The sequence below is a fragment of the Leptodactylus fuscus genome, chromosome 5, assembly GCF_031893055.1.
Source record: "Leptodactylus fuscus isolate aLepFus1 chromosome 5, aLepFus1.hap2, whole genome shotgun sequence".
NCBI classification, from domain to species: domain Eukaryota; kingdom Metazoa; phylum Chordata; class Amphibia; order Anura; family Leptodactylidae; genus Leptodactylus; species Leptodactylus fuscus.
The window spans coordinates 222,062,657-222,083,523 of record NC_134269.1 but is presented as its reverse complement, the minus strand read 5'-3'; the positions used below and the strand labels follow the sequence as shown (position 1 = coordinate 222,083,523).

Genomic DNA, 20,867 nt, shown 5'->3' with positions numbered 1-20,867 from the left:
CGGGGGCGGGGTTCTGGATGTTCTCTTGCTGCTGCTCTGTGTGTGACTGGAGTAGGGCCGCTCACCCCGCTCCTCCTCTCCTCCAGATGTCCTACCGCCTCTTCGATGACATGAACCTCCTGGAGACCTTCAAGATCCCCCTGAAGGAATTCATGAACTACTTCCACGCCCTGGAGAACGGCTACAGAGACATCCCGTGTGAGTGCGCGGGGGCGGGTACTGGCGGTGCGGGGGCGGGTGCTGGCAGTGCGGGGGCGGGTGCTGGCAGTGCGGGGGACGGGTACTGGCGGTGCGGGGGCGGGTGCTGGCAGTGCGGGGGCGGGTGCTGGCAGTGCGGGGGACGGGTGCTGGCGGTGCGGGGACGGGGGCTGGCGGTGCGGGGGCGGGTGCTGGCAGTGCGGGGGACGGGGGCTGGCGGTGCAGGGACGGGGGCTGGCGGTGCAGGGACGGGGGCTGGCGGTGCAGGGACGGGGGCTGGCGGTGCAGGGACGGGGGCTGCACGGGGGCTGGCGGTGCAGGGACGGGGGCTGCACGGGGGCTGGCGGTGCAGGGACGGGGGCTGGCGGGGGCGGGTGCTGGCAGTGCGGGGGCGGGTGCTGGCGGTGCGGGGGACGGGTGCTGGCGGTGCGGGGACGGGGGCTGGCGGTGCAGAGATGGGGGCTGGCGGTGCAGGGACGGGGGCTGGCGGTGCGGGGGCGGGTGCTGGCGGTGCGGGGGCGGGTGCTGGCAGTGCGGGGGCGGGTGCTGGCAGTGCGGGGGACGGGTGCTGGCGGTGCGGGGACGGGTGCTGGCGGGGCGGGTGCTGGCAGTGCGGGGGCGGGTGCTGGCAGTGCGGGGGACGGGTGCTGGCGGTGCGGGGGACGGGTGCTGGCGGTGCAGGGACGGGGGCTGGCGGTGCAGGGACGGGGGCTGGCGGTGCAGGGACGGGGGCTGGCGGTGCGGGGACGGGTGCTGGCGGTGCGGGGGCGGGTGCTGGCGGTGCGGGGGACGGGTGCTGGCGGTGCAGGGACGGGGGCTGGCGGTGCAGGGACGGGGGCTGGCGGTGCGGGGACGGGTGCTGGCGGTGCGGGGGCGGGTGCTGGCGGTGCGGGGGCAGATGCTGGCGGTGCGGGGGCGGGTGCTGGCGGTGCGGGGACGGGTGCTGGCGGTGCGGGGGCGGGTGCTGGCGGTGCGGGTGCTGGCGGTGCGGGGACGAGTGCTGGCAGTGCGGGGGACGGGTGCTGGCGGTGCAGGGACGGGGGCTGGCGGTGCAGGGACGGGGGCTGGCGGTGCGGGGACGGGTGCTGGCGGTGCGGGGACGGGTGCTGGCGGTGCGGGGGCGGGTGCTGGCGGTGCGGGGGCAGATGCTGGCGGTGCGGGTGCTGGCGGTGCGGGGACGGGTGCTGGCGGTGCGGGGGCGGGTGCTGGCGGTGCGGGTGCTGGCGGTGCGGGGACGAGTGCTGGCGGTGCGGGTGCTGGCGGTGCGGGGGCGGGTGCTGGCGGTGCGGGTGCTGGCGGTGCGGGGGCGGGTGCTGGCGGTGCGGGGGCGGGTGCTGACGGTGCGGGGGCGGGTGCTGGCGGTGCGGGGACGGGTGCTGGCGGTGCGGGGGCGGGTGCTGGCGGTGCGGGGGCGGGTGCTGGCGGTGCGGGTGCTGGCAGTGCGGGGATGGGTGCTGGCGGTGCGGGGGCGGATGCTGGCGGTGCGGGTGCTGGCGGTGCGGGGGCGGATGCTGGGGTAGGTACAGGCACTGATCAGCAGATGGCAGACTCTCCTCCTTCTATTCCTCAGATCACAATCGCATTCACGCCACCGATGTCTTGCACGCCGTCTGGTATCTGAGCACGCAGGCGATCCCGGGACTGACCACGGTGGTGAACGACCACAGCTCAGCCAGCGACTCCGGTACTGCCCCCTAGTGGTGTATATTATACTGTATGTTATCTCCCCGGACTCCGGTACCGCCCCCTAGTGGTGTATATTATACTGTATGTTATCCCCCCGGACTCCGGTACCGCCCCCTAGTGGTGTATATTATACTGTATGTTATCCCCCCGGACTCCGGTACCGCCCCCTAGTGGTGGATATTATACTGTATGTTATCCCCCTTGGACTCCGGTACCGCCCCCTAGTGGTGTATATTATACTGTATGTTATCTCCCCGGACTCCGGTACCGCCCCCTAGTGGTGTATATTATACTGTATGTTATCCCCCCGGACTCCGGTACCGCCCCCTAGTGGTGTATATTATACTGTATGTTATCCCCCCGGACTCCGGTACCGCCCCCTAGTGGTGGATATTATACTGTATGTTATCCCCCTTGGACTCCGGTACCGCCCCCTAGTGGTGTATATTATACTGTATGTTATCCCCCCAGACTCTGGTACTGCCCCCTAGTGGTGTATATTATACTGTATGTTATCCCCCCGGACTCCGGTACCGCCCCCTAGTGGTGTATATTATACTGTATGTTATCCCCCTTGGACTCCGGTACCGCCCCCTAGTGGTGTATATTATACTGTATGTTATCCCCCCGGACTCCGGTACCGCCCCCTAGTGGTGTATATTATACTGTATGTTATCCCCCCGGACTCCGGTACCGCCCCCTAGTGGTGTATATTATACTGTATGTTATCCCCCCGGACTCTGGTACTGCCCCCTAGTGGTGTATATTATACTGTATGTTATCCCCCCCGAACTCCGGTACCGCCCCCTAGTGGTGTATATAATACTGTATGTTATCCCCCCGGACTCCGGTACTGCCCCCTAGTGGTGTATATTATACTGTATGTTATCCCCCCGGACTCCGGTACCGCCCCCTAGTGATGTATATTATACTGTATGTTATCCCCCCGGACTCCGGTACCGCCCCCTAGTGATGTATATTATACTGTATGTTATCCCCCCGAACTCCGGTACCGCCCCCTAGTGGTGTATATTATACTGTATGTTATCCCCCCGGACTCCGGTACCGCCCCCTAGTGGTGTATATTATACTGTATGTTATCCCCCCGAACTCCGGTACCGCCCCCTAGTGGTGTATATTATACTGTATGTTATCCCCCTGGACTCCGGTACCGCCCCCTAGTGGTGTATATTATACTGTATGTTATCCCCCCGGACTCCGGTACCCGCCCCCTAGTGATGTATATTATACTGTATGTTATCCCCCCGAACTCCGGTACCGCCCCCTAGTGGTGTATATTATACTGTATGTTATCCCCCCGAACTCCGGTACCGCCCCCTAGTGGTGTATATTATACTGTATGTTATCCCCCCAGACTCCGGTACCGCCCCCTAGTGGTGTATATTATACTGTATGTTATCCCCCCGGACTCCGGTACCGCCCCCTAGTGGTGTATATTATACTGTATGTTATCCCCCTTGGACTCCGGTACCGCCCCCTAGTGGTGTATATTATACTGTATGTTATCCCCCCAGACTCTGGTACTGCCCCCTAGTGGTGTATATTATACTGTATGTTTTCCCCCTTGGACTCCGGTACCGCCCCCTAGTGGTGTATATTATACTGTATGTTATCCCCCCGGACTCCGGTACCGCCCCCTAGTGGTGTATATTATACTGTATGTTATCCCCCCGGACTCCGGTACCGCCCCCTAGTGGTGTATATTATACTGTATGTTATCCCCCCAGACTCTGGTACCGCCCCCTAGTGGTGGATATTATACTGTATGTTATCCCCCCCCGGACTCCGGTACCGCCCCCTAGTGGTGTATATTATACTGTATGTTATCCCCCCCCGGACTCCGGTACCGCCCCCTAGTGGTGTATATTATACTGTATGTTATCCCCCCTGGACTCCGGTACCGCCCCCTAGTGGTGTATATTATACTGTATGTTATCCCAACTCCGGTACCGCCCCCTAGTGGTGTATATTATACTGTATGTTATCCCCCCAGACTCTGGTACCGCCCCCTAGTGATGTATATTATACTGTATGTTATCCCCCCGAACTCCGGTACCGCCCCCTAGTGGTGTATATTATACTGTATGTTATCCCCCTGGACTCCGGTACCCGCCCCCTAGTGGTGTATATTATACTGTATGTTATCCCCCCGGACTCCGGTACTGCCCCCTAGTGGTGTATATTATACTGTATGTTATCCCCCCAGACTCTGGTACTGCCCCCTAGTGGTGTATATTATACTGTATGTTATCCCCCCGACCGGTACCGCCCCCTAGTGGTGTATATTATACTGTATGTTATCCCCCCAGACTCCGGTACTGCCCCCTAGTGGTGTATATAATACTGTATGTTTTCCCCCTTGGACTCCGGTACCGCCCCCTAGTGGTGTATATTATACTGTATGTTATCCCCCTGGACTCCGGTACCGCCCCCTAGTGGTGTATATTATACTGTATGTTATCCCAACTCCGGTACCGCCTCCTAGTGGTGTATATTATACTGTATGTTATCCCAACTCCGGTACCGCCCCCTAGTGGTGTATATTATACTGTATGTTATCCCCCCGAACTCCGGTACCGCCCCCTAGTGATGTATATTATACTGTATGTTATCCCAACTCCGGTACCGCCTCCTAGTGGTGTATATTATACTGTATGTTATCCCAACTCCGGTACCGCCCCCTAGTGGTGTATATTATACTGTATGTTATCCCAACTCCGGTACCGCCCCCTAGTGGTGTATATTATACTGTATGTTATCCCCCCAGACTCTGGTACTGCCCCCTAGTGGTGTATATTATACTGTATGTTTTCCCCCTTGGACTCCGGTACCGCCCCCTAGTGGTGTATATAATACTGTATGTTATCCCCCCAGACTCTGGTACTGCCCCCTAGTGGTGTATATTATACTGTATGTTTTCCCCCTTGGACTCCGGTACCGCCCCCTAGTGGTGTATATTATACTGTATGTTATCCCCCCGGACTCCGGTACTGCCCCCTAGTGGTGTATATTATACTGTATGTTATCCCAACTCCGGTACTGCCCCCTAGTGGTGTATATTATACTGTATATTATATCCCCGGACTCCGGTACCGCCCCCTAGTGGTGTATATTATACTGTATGTTATCCCCTCCCCGGACTCCGGTACCGCCTCCTAGTGGTGTATATTATACTGTATGTTATCCCCCCCCGGACTCCGGTACTGCCCCCTAGTGGTGTATATTATACTGTATGTTATCCCCCCCCGGACTCCGGTACCGCCCCCTAGTGGTGTATATTATACTGTTTTTTTTCCCCCCCGGACTCCAGTACTGCCCCCTAGTGGTGTATATTATACTGTATGTTATCCCCCTGGACTCCGGTACTGCCCCCTAGTGGTGTATATTATACTGTATGTTATCCCCCTGGACTCCGGTACTGCCCCCTAGTGGTGTATATTATACTGTATGTTATCCCCCTGGACTCCGGTACTGCCCCCTAGTGGTGTATATTATACTGTATGTTATCCCCCTGGACTCCGGTACCGCCCCCTAGGGGCCATTCTCTATAGGTCTAGGTTATACAAGGTTCCCTCTGTGTAAGTCTCTGACAACCCGGCTCTCAGTAGTTGTCGGTCACATTGAATGTCTCTCCTGTAGATTCTGACAGTGGGATCACACACGGACACATGGGCTATGTCTTCTCCAAGACGTACAACCCCTCAGAGGACACGTACGGCTGTCTGTCGGGGAACATTCCCTCCTTAGAGCTGATGGCGCTGTATGTGGCGGCAGCCATGCACGACTACGACCATCCAGGGAGAACCAATGCCTTCCTAGTCGCGACTAACGCCCCCCAGGTAAGACGCCCCCCCCCATTATAGCGCACACATCATGCCGTGTATAAGGAGGTGAAACGTCACGACATAACTGATTATTACATTCTCCTCCCATTATATAACACCGTATGGGAGGGGCTATAGTATAATATTATATGAGAGGGGCTACATTATAATTTCACCATCATGTGGGAGGGGCTACATTATAATACCACCATGTGGGAGGGGCTACATTATAATACCACCACCATGTGGGAGGGGCTGCATTATAATATCTCTGTTGTGTGGGAGGGGCTACATTATATCACCGTCATGCGGGAGGGGCTACATTATAATATCACTGTCAAATGGGAGGGGTTATATCATAATATCCCTGCCATGTGGGAGGGGCTATATTATAATATCCCTGTTGTGTGGGAGGGGCTACATTATAACACTGTCATGTGGGAGGGGCTACATTATAATATCTCTGCCATGTGGGAGGGGTTATATTATAATATCTCTGCCATGTGGGAGGGGCTACATTATAATATCTCCGCTGTGTGGGAGGGGCTATATTATAATATCCCCCATGTGGGAGGGGCTATATTATATCTGCCATGTGGGAGGGGCTATATTATAATATCCCCGTCATGTGGGAGGGGCTACCTTTAGTTTCCATGTCTTGGTTACAGTCAGGGACGTGCGGCCTTGTCTTGTAGGCGGTGCTGTACAATGACCGCTCGGTCCTGGAAAATCACCACGCCGCTGCCGCCTGGAATCTCTTCCTCTCCAGACCTGAATATAATTTCTTAGTCAACTTAGACCACATGGAGTTCAAGAGGTTTCGCTTCCTGGTGATCGAGGCGATTCTGGCCACCGACCTCAAGAAGCACTTCGATTTCCTGGCAGAGTTCAATGCAAAGGTAGAAAGTCGGAGCTCTGGCCCATCCCAGACTTAGTGGTCTCCCTCCTTCTGTCCTCCTGCGCTCCCTCCTTCTGTTCTCCTGCGCTCCATCCTTCTGTCCTCCTACACTCCTTCCTCCTTCTGTCCTCCTGCGCTCCCTCCTTCTGTCCTCCCACACTCCTTCCTCCTTCTGTCCTCCTGCGCTCCCTCCTTCTGTCCTCCTACACTCCTTCCTCCTTCTGTCCTCCTGCGCTCCCTCCTTCTGTCCTCCTACACTCCTTCCTCCTTCTGTCCTCCTGCGCTCCCTCCTTCTGTCCTCCTACACTCCTTCCTCCTTCTGTCCTCCTGCGCTCCCTCCTTCTGTCCTCCTGCGCTCCCTCCTTCTGTCCTCCTGCGCTCCCTCCTTCTGTCCTCCTACACTCCCTCCTTCTGTCCTCCTACACTCCTTCCTCCTTCTGTCCTCCTGCGCTCCCTCCTTCTGTCCTCCTGCGCTCCCTCCTTCTGTCCTCCTACACTCCTTCCTCCTTCTGTCCTCCTGCGCTCCTTCCTCCTTCTGTCCTCCTGCGCTCCCTCCTTCTGTCCTCCTGCGCTCCCTCCTTCTGTCCTCCTGCGCTCCCTCCTTCTGTCCTCCTGCGCTCCCTCCTTCTGTCCTCCTGCGCTCCCTCCTTCTGTCCTCCTACACTCCTTCCTCCTTCTGTCCTCCTGCGCTCCCTCCTTCTGTCCTCCTACACTCCTTCCTCCTTCTGTCCTCCTGCGCTCCCTCCTTCTGTCCTCCTACACTCCTTCCTCCTTCTGTCCTCCTGCGCTCCCTCCTTCTGTCCTCCTGCGCTCCCTCCTTCTGTTCTCCTGCGCTCCCTCCTTCTGTCCTCCTACACTCCTTCCTCCTTCTGTCCTCCTGCGCTCCCTCCTTCTGTCCTCCTGCGCTCCCTCCTTCTGTCCTCCTACACTCCTTCCTCCTTCTGTCCTCCTGCGCTCCTTCCTCCTTCTGTCCTCCTGCGCTCCCTCCTTCTGTCCTCCTACACTCCTTCCTCCTTCTGTCCTCCTGCGCTCCCTCCTTCTGTCCTCCTACACTCCTTCCTCCTTCTGTCCTCCTGCGCTCCCTCCTTCTGTCCTCCTACACTCCTTCCTCCTTCTGTCCTCCTGCGCTCCCTCCTTCTGTTCTGTCCTCCTGCGCTCCCTCCTTCTGTCCTCCTGCGCTCCCTCCTTCTGTCCTCCTGCGCTCCCTCCTTCTGTCCTCCTGCGCTCGCTCCTTCTGTCCTCCTGCGCTCGCTCCTTCTGTCCTCCTGCGCTCCCTCCTTCTGTCCTCCACCCCGTCTATTATCAGACCTACTTCTCTCCATCTTGCACTCGCCTCCTTCTGTCCTCCTCCTTCCTTCTGTCCTCTACCCTCCCTCCATCCTCTTCTCTTATTCCCTCCTGTGCTCTTCCTCCATCTTCCACTCTCTTTCCCACCTTTGCCCTCCTTCCATCCTCCTTACCTCCTTACTGTCTCTCCTTTAGGTGAATGAAGATGTTGGTCCTGGAATTGATTGGACAAATGAGAACGATCGCTTATTGGTTTGTCAGATGTGCATAAAACTGGCCGACATCAACGGACCGGCCAAGTGCAAAGATCTGCACCTGAAGTGGACGGAGGGGATTGTCAATGAGTTCTATGAGCAGGTGAATGTAACCGTGGCCCCTGCAGGTGACTGTAGCTTTTTGGAGACCCCTTTTTTAAACTTTTCACTCCTTACTCACACCCAAGGTGCAGACGCCATTCACAGACCTTAGTGCTGATGACCTGGCCACGAATTTCCATGATAAAATTGATAAGATCCGTCAAGAAATAACTGCCCAAGCCCCAAGTGGCATTGACCCCCTCACCTACCATAGTACTGATCCCCTCACCTACCATAGTACTGATCCCCCCTCACCTACCATAGTACTGATCCCCCCTCACCTACCATAGTACTGATCCCCTCACCTACCATAGTACTGATCCCCTCACCTACCATAGTACTGATCCCCCCTCACCTACCATAGTACTGATCCCACCACCTACCATAGTACTGATCCCCCCTCACCTACCATAGTACTGATCCCACCACCTACCATAGTACTGATCCCCCCCTCACCTACCATAGTACTGATCCCATCACCTACCATAGTACTGATCCCCTTACCTACCATAGTACTGATCCCATCACCTACCATAGTACTGATCCCCCCTCACCTACCATAGTACTGATCCCCCCTCACCTACCATAGTACTGATCCCCTCACCTACCATAGTACTGATCCCCTCACCTACCATAGTACTGATCCCACCACCTACCATAGTACTGATCCCCCCCTCACCTACCATAGTACTGATCCCATCACCTACCATAGTACTGATCCCCTCACCTACCATAGTACTGATCCCATCACCTACCATAGTACTGATCCCCCCACCTACCATAGTACTGATCCCCCCTCACCATAGTACTGATCCCCTCACCTACCATAGTACTGATCCCCTCACCTACCATAGTACTGATCCCCCCTCACCTACCATAGTACTGATCCCCTCACCTACCATAGTACTGATCCCCCCTCACCTACCATAGTACTGATCCCCTCACCTACCATAGTACTGATCCCCCCTCACCTACCATAGTACTGATCCCACCACCTACCATAGTACTGATCCCCTCACCTACCATAGTACTGATCCCACCACCTACCATAGTACTGATCCCCCCCTCACCTACCATAGTACTGATCCCATCACCTACCATAGTACTGATCCCCTTACCTACCATAGTACTGATCCCATCACCTACCATAGTACTGATCCCATCACCTACCATAGTACTGATCCCATCACCTACCATAGTACTGATCCCCTCACCTACCATAGTACTGATCCCCCCACCTACCATAGTACTGATTCCCTCACCTACCATAGTACTGATCCCCTCACCTACCATAGTACTGATCCCACCACCTACCATAGTACTGATCCCCCCCTCACCTACCATAGTACTGATCCCATCACCTACCATAGTACTGATCCCCTCACCTACCATAGTACTGATCCCCCCACCTACCATAGTACTGATCCCCTCACCTACCATAGTACTGATCCCCTCACCTACCATAGTACTGATCCCCTCACCTACCATAGTACTGATCCCCTCACCTACCATAGTACTGATCCCATCACCTACCATAGTACTGATTCCCTCACCTACCATAGTACTGATTCCCTCACCTACCATAGTACTGATTCCCTCACCTACCATAGTACTGATCCCATCACCTACCATAGTACTGATTCCCTCACCTACCATAGTACTGATTCCCTCACCTACCATAGTACTGATCCCCTCACCTACCATAGTACTGATCCCCTCACCTACCATAGTACTGATCCCATCACCTACCATAGTACTGATTCCCTCACCTACCATAGTACTGATCCCCCCACCTACCATAGTACTGATCCCCTCACCTACCATAGTACTGATCCCCTCACCTACCATAGTACTGATCCCCTCACCTACCATAGTACTGATCCCCTCACCTACCATAGTACTGATCCCCTCACCTACCATAGTACTGATCCCATCACCTACCATAGTACTGATCCCCCCTCACCTACCATAGTACTGATCCCCCCTCACCTACCATAGTACTGATCCCCTCACCTACCATAGTACTGATCCCCTCACCTACCATAGTACTGATCCCCTCACCTACCATAGTACTGATCCCCCCACCTACCATAGTACTGATCCCACCACCTACCATAGTACTGATCCCCCCCTCACCTACCATAGTACTGATCCCATCACCTACCATAGTACTGATCCCCTTACCTACCATAGTACTGATCCCATCACCTACCATAGTACTGATCCCATCACCTACCATAGTACTGATCCCATCACCTACCATAGTACTGATCCCCTCACCTACCATAGTACTGATCCCCCCACCTACCATAGTACTGATTCCCTCACCTACCATAGTACTGATCCCCTCACCTACCATAGTACTGATCCCACCACCTACCATAGTACTGATCCCCCCCTCACCTACCATAGTACTGATCCCATCACCTACCATAGTACTGATCCCCTCACCTACCATAGTACTGATCCCCCCACCTACCATAGTACTGATCCCCTCACCTACCATAGTACTGATCCCCTCACCTACCATAGTACTGATCCCCTCACCTACCATAGTACTGATCCCCTCACCTACCATAGTACTGATCCCATCACCTACCATAGTACTGATTCCCTCACCTACCATAGTACTGATTCCCTCACCTACCATAGTACTGATCCCCTCACCTACCATAGTACTGATCCCCTCACCTACCATAGTACTGATCCCATCACCTACCATAGTACTGATTCCCTCACCTACCATAGTACTGATCCCCCCACCTACCATAGTACTGATCCCCTCACCTACCATAGTACTGATCCCCTCACCTACCATAGTACTGATCCCCTCACCTACCATAGTACTGATCCCCTCACCTACCATAGTACTGATCCCCTCACCTACCATAGTACTGATCCCATCACCTACCATAGTACTGATCCCCCCTCACCTACCATAGTACTGATCCCCCCTCACCTACCATAGTACTGATCCCCTCACCTACCATAGTACTAATCCCCCCCTCACCTACCATAGTACTGATCCCCTCACCTACCATAGTACTGATCCCCCCACCTACCATAGTACTGATCCCATCACCTACCATAGTACTGATCCCCTCACCTACCATAGTACTGATCCCCTCACCTACCATAGTACTGATCCCCCCACCTACCATAGTACTGATTCCCTCACCTACCATAGTACTGATCCCCTCACCTACCATAGTACTGATCCCCCCTCACCATAGTACTGATCCCCTCACCTACCATAGTACTGATCCCCCCACCTACCATAGTACTGATCCCCCCTCACCTACCATAGTACTGATCCCATCACCTACCATAGTACTGATCCCCCCACCTACCATAGTACTGATCCCCCCACCTACCATAGTACTGATCCCCCCTCACCTACCATAGTACTGATCCCCTCACCTACCATAGTACTGATCCCCCCACCTACCATAGTACTGATCCCCTCACCTACCATAGTACTGATCCCCCCTCACCTACCATAGTACTGATCCCCTCACCTACCATAGTACTGATCCCATCACCTACCATAGTACTGATCCCCCCTCACCTACCATAGTACTGATCCCCCCTCACCTACCATAGTACTGATCCCCCCTCACCTACCATAGTACTGATCCCCTCACCTACCATAGTACTGATCCCCCCTCACCTACCATAGTACTGATCCCATCACCTACCATAGTACTGATCCCATCACCTACCATAGTACTGATCCCCTCACCTACCATAGTACTGATCCCCTCACCTACCATAGTACTGATCCCCCCTCACCTACCATAGTACTGATCCCACCACCTACCATAGTACTGATCCCCCTCACCTACCATAGTACTGATCCCACCACCTACCATAGTACTGATCCCCCCCTCACCTACCATAGTACTGATCCCATCACCTACCATAGTACTGATCCCATCACCTACCATAGTACTGATCCCCTCACCTACCATAGTACTGATCCCCCCACCTACCATAGTACTGATTCCCTCACCTACCATAGTACTGATCCCCTCACCTACCATAGTACTGATCCCACCACCTACCATAGTACTGATCCCCCCCTCACCTACCATAGTACTGATCCCATCACCTACCATAGTACTGATCCCCTCACCTACCATAGTACTGATCCCCCCACCTACCATAGTACTGATCCCCTCACCTACCATAGTACTGATCCCCTCACCTACCATAGTACTGATCCCCTCACCTACCATAGTACTGATCCCCTCACCTACCATAGTACTGATCCCATCACCTACCATAGTACTGATTCCCTCACCTACCATAGTACTGATTCCCTCACCTACCATAGTACTGATCCCCTCACCTACCATAGTACTGATCCCCTCACCTACCATAGTACTGATCCCATCACCTACCATAGTACTGATTCCCTCACCTACCATAGTACTGATCCCCCCACCTACCATAGTACTGATCCCCTCACCTACCATAGTACTGATCCCCTCACCTACCATAGTACTGATCCCATCACCTACCATAGTACTGATCCCCTCACCTACCATAGTACTGATCCCCTCACCTACCATAGTACTGATCCCATCACCTACCATAGTACTGATCCCATCACCTACCATAGTACTGATCCCATCACCTACCATAGTACTGATCCCCCTCACCTACCATAGTACTGATCCCCTCACCTACCATAGTACTGATCCCATCACCTACCATAGTACTGATCCCATCACCTACCATAGTACTGATCCCATCACCTACCATAGTACTGATCCCCTCACCTACCATAGTACTGATCCCCCCTCACCTACCATAGTACTGATCCCCCCTCACCTACCATAGTACTGATCCATCACCTACCATAGTACTGATCCCCCCTCACCTACCATAGTACTGATCCCCCTCACCTACCATAGTACTGATCCCCCCTCACCTACCATAGTACTGATCCCCTCACCTACCATAGTACTGATCCCCCTCACCTACCATAGTACTGATCCCCCCTCACCTACCATAGTACTGATCCCCCCTCACCTACCATAGTACTGATCCCCCATCACCTACCATAGTACTGATCCCCCCTCACCTACCATAGTACTGATCCCCTCACCTACCATAGTACTGATCCCCCCTCACCTACCATAGTACTGATCCCCCCTCACCTACCATAGTACTGATCCCCCCTCACCTACCATAGTACTGATCCCCCCTCACCTACCATAGTACTGATCCCCCTCACCTACCATAGTACTGATCCCACCACCTACCATAGTACTGATCCCCTCACCTACCATAGTACTGATCCCCCCTCACCTACCATAGTACTGATCCCCCCTCACCTACCATAGTACTGATCCCCCCTCACCTACCATAGTACTGATCCCCCCTCACCTATCATAGTACTGATCCCCCCTCACCTATCATAGTACTGATCCCCTCACCTACCATAGTACTGATCCCCCCTCACCTACCATAGTACTGATCCCCCCTCACCTACCATAGTACTGATCCCCCCACCTACCATAGTACTGATCCCCCCTCACCTATCATAGTACTGATCCCCCCTCACCTATCATAGTACTGATCCCCTCACCTACCATAGTACTGATCCCATCACCTACCATAGTACTGATCCCCTCACCTACTATAGTACTGATCCCATCACCTACCATAGTACTGATCCCACCACCTACCATAGTACTGATCCCCCCTCACCATAGTACTGATCCCACCACCTACCATAGTACTGATCCCCCTCACCTACCATAGTACTGATCCTCTCACCTACCATAGTACTGATCCCCCTCACCTACCATAGTACTGATCCCCTCACCTACCATAGTACTGATCCCCTCACCTACCATAGTACTGATACCCCCTCACCTACCATAGTACTGATCCCCCCTCACCTACCATAGTACTGATCCCCCCACCTACCATAGTACTGATCCCCCCTCACCTATCATAGTACTGATCCCCCCTCACCTATCATAGTACTGATCCCCTCACCTACCATAGTACTGATCCCCTCACCTACCATAGTACTGATCCCATCACCTACCATAGTACTGATCCCATCACCTACCATAGTACTGATCCCCTCACCTACTATAGTACTGATCCCATCACCTACCATAGTAACTGATCCCACCACCTACCATAGTACTGATCCCCCCTCACCATAGTACTGATCCCACCACCTACCATAGTACTGATCCCTCACCTACCATAGTACTGATCCTCTCACCTACCATAGTACTGATCCCCCCTCACCTACCATAGTACTGATCCCCTCACCTACCATAGTACTGATCCCCTCACCTACCATAGTACTGATACCCCCTCACCTACCATAGTACTGATCCCCCTCACCTACCATAGTACTGATCCCATCACCTACCATAGTACTGATCCCATCACCTACCATAGTACTAATCCCCTCACCTACCATAGTACTGATCCCCTCACCTACCATAGTACTGATCCCATCACCTACCATAGTACTGATCCCATCACCTACCATAGTACTAATCCCCCCACCTACCATAGTACTGATCCCCTCACCTACCATAGTACTGATCCCCTCACCTACCATAGTACTGATCCCCCCTCACCTACCATAGTACTGATCCCCCCTCACCTACCATAGTACTGATCCCCCCTCACCTACCATAGTACTGATCCCCTCACCTACCATAGTACTGATCCCCCCTCACCTACCATAGTACTGATCCCCTCACCTACCATAGTACTGATCCCCCCTCACCTACCATAGTACTGATCCCATCACCTACCATAGTACTGATCCCATCACCTACCATAGTACTGATCCCCTCACCTACCATAGTACTGATCCCCCCACCTACCATAGTACTGATCCCCCCTCACCTACCATAGTACTGATCCCCCCTCACCTACCATAGTACTGATTCCCTCACCTACTATAGTACTGATCCCCTCACCTACCATAGTACTGATCCCCTCACCTACCATAGTACTGATTCCCTCACCTACTATAGTACTGATCCCCTCACCTACCATAGTACTGATCCCCCCTCACCTACCATAGTACTGATTCCCTCACCTACTATAGTACTGATCCCCTCACCTACTATAGTACTGATCCCCTCACCTACCATAGTACTGATCCCCTCACCTACCATAGTACTGATCCCCTCACCTACCATAGTACTGATCCCATCACCTACCATAGTACTGATCCCATCACCTACCATAGTACTGATCCCCTCACCTACCATAGTACTGATCCCACACCTACCATAGTACTGATCCCCCCTCACCTACCATAGTACTGATCCCATCACCTACCATAGTACTGATCCCCTCACCTACCATAGTACTGATCCCCCACCTACCATAGTACTGATTCCCTCACCTACCATAGTACTGATTCCCTCACCTACCATAGTACTGATCCCCTCACCTACCATAGTACTGATCCCCTCACCTACCATAGTACTGATCCCCTCACCTACCATAGTACTGATCCCCTCACCTACCATAGTACTGATCCCATCACCTACCATAGTACTGATCCCCCTCACCTACCATAGTACTGATCCCTCACCTACCATAGTACTGATCCCCTCACCTACCATAGTACTGATCCCATCACCTACCATAGTACTGATCCCCCTCACCTACCATAGTACTGATCCCCCCACCTACCATAGTACTGATTCCCCTCACCTACCATAGTACTGATCCCCCCTCTACCATAGTACTGATCCCCCCTCACCTACCATAGTACTGATCCCCTCACCTACCATAGTACTGATCCCCCCTCACCTACCATAGTACTGATCCCCTCACCTACCATAGTACTGATCCCCTCACCTACCATAGTACTGATCCCCTCACCTACCATAGTACTGATCCCCTCACCTACCATAGTACTGATCCCACCACCTACCATAGTACTGATCCCCCTCACCTACCATAGTACTGATCCCCTCACCTACCATAGTACTGATCCCCCCTCACCTACCATAGTACTGATCCCCTCACCTACCATAGTACTGATCCCATCACCTACCATAGTACTGATCCCCTCACCTACCATAGTACTGATCCCCCCTCACCTACCATAGTACTGATCCCCTCACCTACCATAGTACTGATCCCATCACCTACCATAGTACTGATCCCCTCACCTACCATAGTACTGATCCCCCCTCACCTACCATAGTACTGATCCCCTCACCTACCATAGTACTGATCCCATCACCTACCATAGTACTGATCCCCATCACCTACCATAGTACTGATCCCCCTCACCTACCATAGTACTGATCCCATCACCTACCATAGTACTGATCCCCCCTCACCTACCATAGTACTGATCCCCTCACCTACCATAGTACTGATCCCCCCTCACCTACCATAGTACTGATCCCATCACCTACCATAGTACTGATCCCATCACCTACCATAGTACTGATCCCCCCTCACCTACCATAGTACAGATCCCCTCACCTACCATAGTACTGATCCCCCACCTACCATAGTACTGATCCATCACCTACCATAGTACTGATCCCCTCACCTACCATAGTACTGATCCCCTCACCTACCATAGTACTGATCCCCATCACCTACCATAGTACTGATCCCATCACCTACCATAGTACTGATCCCCCTCACCTACCATAGTACTGATCCCCCCTCACCTACCATAGTACTGATCCCATCACCTACCATAGTACTGATCCCCCCTCACCTACCATAGTACTGATCCCATCACCTACCATAGTACTGATCCCATCACCTACCATAGTACTGATCCCCTCACCTACCATAGTACTGATCCCCCTCACCTACCATAGTACTGATCCCATCACCTACCATAGTACTGATCCCCCCCTCACCTACCATAGTACTGATCCCCTCACCTACCATAGTACTGATCCCCTCACCTACCATAGTACTGATCCCATCACCTACCATAGTACTGATCCCCCTCACCTACCATAGTACTGATCCCCCTCACCTACCATAGTACTGATCCCCCTCACCTACCATAGTACTGATCCCCCCTCACCTACCATAGTACTGATCCCATCACCTACCATAGTACTGATCCCCCCTCACCTACCATAGTACTGATCCCCCCCCTCACCTACCATAGTACTGATCCCCTCACCTACCATAGTACTGATCCCATCACCTACCATAGTACTGATCCCCTCACCTACCATAGTACTGATCCCCCCTCACCTACCATAGTACTGATCCCCTCACCTACCATAGTACTGATCCCATCACCTACCATAGTACTGATCCCCTCACCTACCATAGTACTGATCCCCCTCACCTACCATAGTACTGATCCCCCTCACCTACCATAGTACTGATCCCCATCACCTACCATAGTACTGATCCCCCCTCACCTACCATAGTACTGATCCCCCTCACCTACCATAGTACTGATCCCCCCTCACCTACCATAGTACTGATCCCATCACCTACCATAGTACTGATCCCATCACCTACCATAGTACTGATCCCCCCTCACCTACCATAGTACTGATCCCATCACCTACCATAGTAACTGATCCATCACCTACCATAGTACTGATCCCCCCTCACCTACCATAGTACTGATCCCCTCACCTACCATAGTACTGATCCCCTCACCTACCATAGTACTGATCCCATCACCTACCATAGTACTGATCCCCATCACCTACCATAGTACTGATCCCCTCACCTACCATAGTACTGATCCCCCCCTCACCTACCATAGTACTGATCCCATCACCTACCCATAGTACTGATCCCCCTCACCTACCATAGTACTGATCCCATCACCTACCATAGTACTGATCCCATCACCTACCATAGTACTGATCCCCTCACCTACCATAGTACTGATCCCCCCTCACCTACCATAGTACTGATCCCATCACCTACCATAGTACTGATCCCCCCTCACCTACCATAGTACTGATCCCCTCACCTACCATAGTACTGATCCCCTCACCTACCATAGTACTGATCCCATCACCTACCATAGTACTGATCCCCCTCACCTACCATAGTACTGATCCCCCCTCACCTACCATAGTACTGATCCCCCCCTCACCTACCATAGTACTGATCCCCCCTCACCTACCATAGTACTGATCCCCTCACCTACCATAGTACTGATCCCCCCTCACCTACCATAGTACTGATCCCCCCTCACCTACCATAGTACTGATCCCCCCTCACCTACCATAGTACTGATCCCCCCTCACCTACCATAGTATGATCCCCTCACCTACCATAGTACTGATCCCCCCTCACCTACCATAGTACTGATCCCCCTCACCTACCATAGTACTGATCCCCCCTCACCTACCATAGTACTGATCCCCCCTCACCTACCATAGTACTGATCCCCCCTCACCTACCATAGTACTGATCCCCCCTCACCTACCATAGTACTGATCCCCTCACCTACCATAGTACTGATCCCCCCTCACCTACCATAGTACTGATCCCCCCTCACCTACCATAGTACTGATCCCCCCCTCACCTACCATAGTACTGATCCCCCCTCACCTACCATAGTACTGATCCCCCCACCTACCATAGTACTGATCCCCCCCTCACCTATCATAGTACTGATCCCCCCTCACCTATCATAGTACTGATCCCCTCACCTACCATAGTACTGATCCCCCCTCACCTACCATAGTACTGATCCCCCCTCACCTACCATTGTACTGATCCCCCACCTACCATAGTACTGATCCCCCCTCACCTATCATAGTACTGATCCCCCCTCACCTATCATAGTACTGATCCCCCACCTACCATAGTACTTGTCACGGAGCAAAGGTATACGTCTTCCTCCGGATGGTCTTTTGAATCAACAGGGACGCAAGAGGTCGGGAGACAACAGCAATTTATTGTAATCCACAAAGTTAGTAGCCGGCGGCGGTCACATCAACCGTAATAACAATAAGTCCACAGAAGTCACAATCCAATGATAGCTTTGGTTCCTTGGTCCTGTAACTAAATTCTGGCTCTCTGCAGAGCTGTGCACAGGCCGGCTAACACATACTAACTGCAGCTACAACTATATACTAAAACTGTTACACCTATATCTGTGGGTGGGAAGGGCTGAGTCACAGATCCTTCCCCCCTCACCTATACCAAGGAGAGCAGACTCCCTGTCTACTATGGACAATGCACCATCCAACATTTTCTTGGAGACACTGATCAGATTATCTCCACCCATTGTCCTCACTGGTCCTCACTAGTTAGAGGTATTTGCATACAATGTGCTAACACACTAGACCCTAATCAGCCAACTACACACTGATGTTTACAACAGGTTAGAGAATACATTCCACATGAAATATATATTACACATTGCCTATTGCCGGACTCTAACCATCCCGTGACAACCCCTCCCCCTCTCAAAACATGTGCATGACACAATTGGCCTACACAGGTAAATTGGGGAATGCACAACAGTCTCTATAGCTCATATGTCCTCCTGCCGGGATAACCCATCCGCGTTCTGGTGTTGGCTCCCTCGGCGGTACTGAATGGTAAAGTTGTAGAGTTGAAGGGCTGGCATCTGGCAAAAAATCCGGTCGATCCATGTTGGCGTCTCTCTGAGCTTGGCTTCGGGTCACTGCTCCCACAAAGTGGCACTGTAGATTTCCAACATCGTTGCCTAACAGAACATCGGCCGGCAGCCCGCTCATCACACCAATTGTGCATCGTTTTGGTCCATAACCATAGTCGAGTTCCACGGTAGCTTTAGGAATACGTTTCCGAGTACCTCCTGCCAACTCGATAGAAAGGCCAGGGCCCTCCTCTAGGGCCTCGGGTCGCACAACTCGGGGGTCCGCTACCGTTAGGAAAGCTCCCGAGTCCCGGAATCCAACAACTGTTCGGCCATCCAGTAGGACCTCCTGCAAGTGCTTCCTCTGAAGGTTTGCGGGATGTGTGGCGGAAGGCTGAATCCCATAGACCCCTGGAGGTGGAACAGATGTGTCATTCATGGAGTCATCTGGAAATGGGGCCAAACTTTCTGTCCTAGGAGTGGTTCCCAGGTAGTGAATAGGCCGGGATGCCACGGTGGCCCGTGCCCCCATGTTAACAGGGCAACTAGCTTGCAAATGTCCAGGCCGCCCGCACCCAAAACATCTGCGCTCTAGCATTCTTCCAGTAGGTCGTTGTCTAGGGGACAGGGTTGTTCATAGCTGGAGGCCGATGGGCTGGGGCAGGGGTAGAGGGGGAATTGTAATCCTGAGGCCGGGCACGAAAGGTGGTTGGCTGGCTGAAGGGTGTCTGGCGGACTGTGGTAGTTTTCCGCTCCTCTGCAAACAACCTCTTCCACTGCGGCTTGATGGTCAGGCCCTCATCTGCAAGGGAAGCAGCTTGCTCCACTGTGGCTGGGTTCCGTTCCAGCACCCACTCACGGATCTCAGCGGGGCACTGGAAAAGAACTGTTCCTTAAGTATGACTTGGAGGATCTTATCGACTGTGACAGCCTCCTCTCCTTCTAGCCAGCGCTTGCATGCTTGCTTCAACTTGTGGGCGAACATGTGGAAGGAGCTTCCCCCATTGTAA

At 53.3% G+C, this 20,867-nt stretch overlaps 1 protein-coding gene across 1 annotated transcript in view; it reads left to right on the top strand.

Moving 5' to 3' along the window:
- The window catches only part of PDE3A (phosphodiesterase 3A), a 228,941-nt gene that overhangs the window by 206,465 nt on the left and 1,609 nt on the right, over positions 1–20,867 (top strand). Inside the window, exons 10-14 of the mRNA XM_075275946.1 lie at positions 87–198; positions 1,769–1,882; positions 5,545–5,744; positions 6,425–6,628; positions 8,110–8,277. Coding sequence (XP_075132047.1) covers positions 87–198; positions 1,769–1,882; positions 5,545–5,744; positions 6,425–6,628; positions 8,110–8,277 — 798 coding nt within the window. The remainder of the gene's footprint in view (positions 1–86; positions 199–1,768; positions 1,883–5,544; positions 5,745–6,424; positions 6,629–8,109; positions 8,278–20,867) is intronic.